We start from the raw sequence: 6,046 nt of genomic DNA on the forward strand, positions 1-6,046 counted from the left end.
CCGGCTAGTTGAGAAGGCTTGCAGACAACAGAGGCTTGTATGGAAAGATGTATCAACTGGAAAAGACCGCTGCGACGACCTCGACTTCGGTAGCGAGATAGCAGAGCAAAAGACCTGGATGCTATGGACATTAATAACTGTTGTCTAATCGGTTAAAAGTCACCCAGGATTGTAACGCCATGAAGCAGCAACAGCATTACAATTTTGTGATATCTATTTACACTTCACCACAACCTGCTAAACTGGAGAAAATGGGTCCGAATACATACACTTGCCATTGTTATCCTTATTTACATTCCAAACATCACTGACCACATATCAAAAGTTCTTACGAAATATAATATTAAAATCTGATTTAACAGTTGTTGAAAAAACTCTCAACATCCGCCAAAGACAATTTTCCATTTGATACACCAGGAGTTTGCAAGATTTCATGCACATGCTGCAAAGAATGCATTAGAGAAACAAGACTACAAATAGCAACTAGGCTAATAAATCATAAAAAAGCTGTAAGACTATGACAAATAAACTCATCAGCTACCGAACAAAATTATGAAATAGGACATCGAATATTATTCTAACAAACTAAAATTCTTGCGGGTATTCAAGTCTTCTATCAAAGAAAAATCCAAGAATCCATAAAAATATCTAAACAAGCAGAAAATCGTAACAGCGCCTCAGGTGTTTGACCCAAACAGTATATAAGCAGAATACAGAGTAGAATAGAAACCAGCTTCAGTGCAGCTTTGAAAAAGCCAACAGCCTAATTTGCAAATCCACTAGATTTGGAAATAGTATTACTATAGCCTGGGGGAGGTTCTTCGTCATTGGTATTGCCATGATAACGGTCTTTGTGGTATCGGAGTCATTTATGTCAAAACCAAATAATAATTCCCCACGACAGTCGTAAACTAATGTTTTATTGGGTTGGCGCACGTACCTGGTATTAGTTTTTGTGTGATTGATATGTATTTTTTTTTATGGTTATTGCTTATTGACCAATAAATAGATTTAGGCAATCGATACTGCCATCTGCAGTTTGTTTTGGTTAGTTTTGGTTAATTTGTAGATATCAATATCCCTAAAGTCATAAACAACATGTCATTTATTGAAAAATAATATGGGAACAGACATTCAGCGGCATTACTGAGCACACTCCGCATTCCAGGTATCCACGTCTACCGTTCCCCCGTCCATAATCTTCCTAAAATCGTCTAAGTTGCAGTTGAAGTCGCACCCGGGAACCTTCAGTTCTTCCGCTACCGCAGTTCTGTTCTTAAACAACACATTGATAAAAAATTCTTGGTTCAAACTCCTCAACTCCCAGATCACTGTAGACGCAAAGTCAGGTGCGGCGTCATTATATACCCCCATCGAGTTGGTCACAGAAGCCACGGTCAGATCGTGAGCGCTGAGCATCAGGAATTTGGGATGATCATCGTCCCGTTCGCCGTTCAACGCTTGGGATTTTAAAGAGTACAGATGGTCGAATAGATAATCGAAGAACGGTCCGGTTTCTAGTCTCGCCAGTTCAGGAGTGAATGTCGGTAATTGGAACGTCACTGCAGACATGGCTACGATCTGGTGCCAGTATTTCCCTGCCCAAGTAGGCAAAGGTAAACCTTCGTCTCTGTAGATCGTCAACGCTGACAGTATACCCGCCGCGTCATAGACTTGTAGGCTTGTCGAGCCCGTCGCCTCGGTTAGAGCATTGAGCACCTCTTGGTTGTCTCTGGCGAATTTCGTCAAAACTTCGTTGGTACCGAGTTCCGCAAGGAGTCTTATGTATTTTGGACAAGCGACGTTGTATGCCAAAAGGTAATCGGTGGAATAGTCGACGGTATGGATAGGAATCGGTTGCCATGGAATAAAAGGGTTCCACACTTGATCGTCGAGTGGTGGGTAGAGCCCGGCCAGGTTCGAAGCGGCTGACATCAAAGTCCTGTCCACGTCGGTTGATCTGACGTAGATATCGCTCCTGTTATATCTAATTGGGAGGAAATTCTGATAGCGTCTACGTAGCCATCGGCCGAGCTCATATTGACGAAGTTTTCCTCTCTACAAAATATAGTGAACTCGTGGTCTAGAAGAAGATTTAGATGTTGCTACTTACGTTGTTGAGCATTCCATAACCGTCGGGCCATAAAGCAGAATTACCAAAGTAAGGATCGTTTGGCCAGGAGCTTAAAGGGGACCGGTCGCCGTGTCTGAACAGCTGCCAAACCAAAGGTATGTAATATCGAGGCTTGCGCACACAATGCAGACTTACCACCACAACTCCATGGAGCGTGCTTTCCTCTCTCGCTAGCCAGGGAAACGACCAAGTCACCCCGACGAAAGCGCAGAGGATGTAGATTCCGTAAACCATGTCCAGACGGGTAGGTGCGGCTTGGTGACGATAAATCTCGCCTCCGACTTTATACCTTCTGAGGTATTGGGAGATGAGGATTAATTTTATTAAAAAGATTACGTCGGATCCGATAATCCGCGATAGAAAGCGAATTAATCCTGCTACAACGCCAATTGCAAAAAAACATCGTGTTGTCAGGCGAAAAAAAATGATTCGTATTTGTTTAATTTCAAGAACGTCGGTGGAAATTAACTCAGAAGAAGAATGAGCAAAGAGAATTGTAGAATGAGTTCTAAATTCTATGTATTGTTGAAGTAGTATCTTGTCAGTCTAAAAAGGAAATGGACGCACTTTACAGACATTTGGAAACGGTTAATAAGAGAATAAAAAAGTAGCCATCTTTTTAAATTTAGTTGCAGACCATGGCTTCTAGTTGTTTAGTAGTTTTAGCTAAATTTCCTTAGGAAGAGGTTTGATGATTATTGTGTTCCAAAGACTAACAGCATCATCCAGAAGGATGGTCAGAATTTTGATAATTTTCTCACCGGGCTCATTCAGGCCGACCTTAACGATCAAAGTGATATGGTTAGGGACAGAATCGTTATGGGCACTTTTGATAGGCATGTTCAAGAGGCATTATTACTAGAATCAAACCTAGCTTTAGAACAGGCCATTAATTATTTGCAGAACGACTGAATCTCTCAAGCTAGAATGCTTAAGAATCAATGTAATATATGGCAGGACGTTTGCAAAATGACATGGAGAGAATCATTTTGCAGACGTGTGTAGAACATCAGAAAGGTTGAAAAATGTTAAAGATGCGAGAAAGAAGATTCACGAATTTGAAATAGATTCTGAGAGTGCAAATGTAAAGACTGTTGACTCTACTGCATGTAATATGCCGTTTAAAAACTTGGAAAACTTTTCATAGCCTCCTGAGATATTTGGGGAAAACGGAAATTAAACAATATTGATATTATTATTTTTTTTCTGATTTTATTTGAAATGATATCAAAAAACAAAAAAATATATTTTCAGATTTTATATTTGTTTTGAAGAAATCAACTTTATTTGTATATATGGCCTGAAAAAAAGTACACTCTGTATCTGATTCCATTTTTTATTACAAATCTTCTGGATTTTTCCTGCGTCGGTTGTTGTTGAATCGAACTTGCTGATGTTTCGCCAATCATCCTGTTGGGTTCTTCAGGGCTTAACTGAAACTGTTCACGTCAGCAAATTTGATTTGTAAACAACCGATGCAGCAGGAGTCCAGAATATTTGTAAATAGTATTACAGTGGAATGTGGAAGTTTCCTTCAAAAATTAAATTCCTCAATTTATCACATAAATTTTTTGTAAAAAGAATTGCATTTTTTCTATTTTTAAAGGTATTTTTAAGTAGGCAAATAACGAAATTTTTTTTGCAACAAAAACAAAGGAAAAATCAACGCAACTTTTATTTAATTTAAAGCAGGTTTCCGTTATTTTCTAAACATAGGTACGGTCTTCTAACTGTAGAACTGGAAACATCAAGTAACATATCTATTGTAATTCTGTTAAATGCGGTCGCTTCTCGCAATTGCAGTCCAGATTCAAAAAAATATTGATAAACTTTGTTTCTAACAAAACCCCACATGAAGAAGTGCAGAGGAGTTAAGTTTGGGGGTTGCACAGGCCAAAACATTTCGCTAGAGGTTCCAATCAACTTTGCAGGCATTCGCTGCGAATAATAATCTCAAACTTGGATAAAATTATCCGCGGAAGCACCATCTTGTTGAGACCAACAGCTATTGCCCTATGTTAGGGGTAAATTATCCATACAGTCTTCCAAATCATTTTTGCAGTAAATGAAATTATCGTTCTGCGGTTAATGAATTATAGGAAGTAAATGGACCTACTACTTTAGTTCCTAAAATTCCACACCACATATTAAACCCGGCGGTTGAAGGAGGGGACCATACTGCTTGTAAAACATTATATGGGTTTCCTTTGAAAATTCATTTTTTCGAGATCAAGCAGGCTTTATAAATGAACCATGTTCTTTTAAATTTCGAGCCATTTCTAAGAAAATGGACATGGCGGCCTTCTTTCTAAATATATATTAAGATATATTGCTTCCTGTATTTACAGTAGCCTTGTGGTACGTTAGCACGTTACATGTTACATGCCTATAATTGAAATAATAACTTCGTGCCAATGAGAAAGTGTTATTAGTTGTTTGGTTGCGTACGCGCTCCTTGTTGATAAAGGAGTGCAAAGGGGTACTGAGGAGGGTGGCTGAGGAGAGAAAGGTCACGTTGGTCTGGGTCCCGGGTCACACCGGTATCCGGGGCAATGAGGCAGCGGACGCCTTAGCCAGAGAGGGCTCCTCGCATAAGCATATAGGGCCAGAGCCCCGCTTGGGGATCGCCCCGTGTGTGAGGCGGGGAACTCTCGAAGCCTGGGCTAGAGACCGGGCCGCGGGGGGCTGGAGAGTTGCTTCGGGAATGAGGCAGGCGAGGCTTATGATGGATGGGCCCGCCCTTCCTCGGACCAGGGAGCTGCTTAGACTAACCAGAAGTGAGTGTAGAGCACTAACAGGGGCCTACACAGGAAATTGCAGGCTTAGGAGGCATCTTTGCTTGCTAGGCATTGGAGACGACCCGGAGTGTAGGTGGTGCATGGAAGGGGAGGAGACCCCGTATCATCTGCTCACCGAGTGCCCTGCCTTGACATGGGCAAGATTGGGAGTCTTCGGAACGGCCCTGATCGATCCGGACTCAGTGCACGAAATTGGGTTAAAGGAGTTGCTGACCTTCTATAGGAGGGGCGGCATTCTGGACTCCCTCTAGAGCGGCCTGGGGGCACAACGGGCCCATCTGGTGGCCTAAGTGCTTGGACGCACGCGAGGGCGCCCCCCTTTAATACCAATACCAATACCAATAGTTGTTTGATATATCGTCAAATAAAGACAGAAAAAAATAAAATCGATATTATCGAATTTCTGTTTTTCCAAATATCACAGAAGGCCAAAGAAAATTTTCAAGTTTCTAAACACACAAGAAAACAACATTCTTCTAATTTAACCTCAGCTGTATCTATAGCAAGTATGGTCTGTTTATAAATACAAGAAAATGACCAATTGCTTTCGAGTGGGATTATCCAAGGGTGGTCATTAGCATACAACGCAACAAGATTATTACCTAAAGTTTGGCAATTTAAATTCAGGTAAAATTGTGGTCCAAAATAGAAAACAATTTGTACCTACCTGTTTTTAATATTCTTTGGTTTGGTATACTACTTACTTTAAGTTTATTAGTAATCATTCTTATTTCGTGTGTAATACAACGTGTGTTGAATCGTGTGTAAATTATGCAAAATATGTGCGAGTCTAGTGTATCTCGGGAGATGCTCCCGCCCAAATGTAGAAAACACTATTCTATTGAGAGTAAGGAAGTTATAAACAATGTTTATTTGACTCTTATTGAACGTGGTACCAGCAAGCAAGCATCTTTAGAAGAGACGGCCACATTGACGAAAATTCCAACATCAACTGTATGGAAAATTGTGAATTTCAGCGAGGAAAAGAAGAAGCGATGCTGACATTTTCTCGAGTGTAGATGAAAGTGACCAAGATATAATACGGCGTTAAATTTACCAGTTATATTTTTTTTTTAGATTAGATTATTTAGATATCTTAATTAAGAGGCTTGAA

General features: G+C 40.4%; 1 protein-coding gene across 1 annotated transcript; it reads right to left on the bottom strand.

The window, feature by feature from the left end:
* Positions 1–1,134: 1,134 nt before the first annotated feature.
* Positions 1,135–2,394, bottom strand: LOC132706303 (prostatic acid phosphatase-like). Its single transcript, XM_060677563.1, has 3 exons — positions 2,270–2,394; positions 2,114–2,215; positions 1,135–2,058 (listed from the first exon to the last, which is right to left on the bottom strand). Exons 1-3 carry the CDS (start codon positions 2,366–2,368, stop codon positions 1,144–1,146), a joined length of 1,116 nt encoding a protein of 371 aa, XP_060533546.1. The 5' UTR covers positions 2,369–2,394; the 3' UTR covers positions 1,135–1,143.
* Positions 2,395–6,046: the final 3,652 nt, after the last annotated feature.

The sequence above is a fragment of the Cylas formicarius genome, unplaced genomic scaffold (assembly GCF_029955315.1).
Source record: "Cylas formicarius isolate icCylForm1 unplaced genomic scaffold, icCylForm1.1 PGA_scaffold_8__14_contigs__length_24414737, whole genome shotgun sequence".
NCBI lineage: Eukaryota > Metazoa > Arthropoda > Insecta > Coleoptera > Brentidae > Cylas > Cylas formicarius.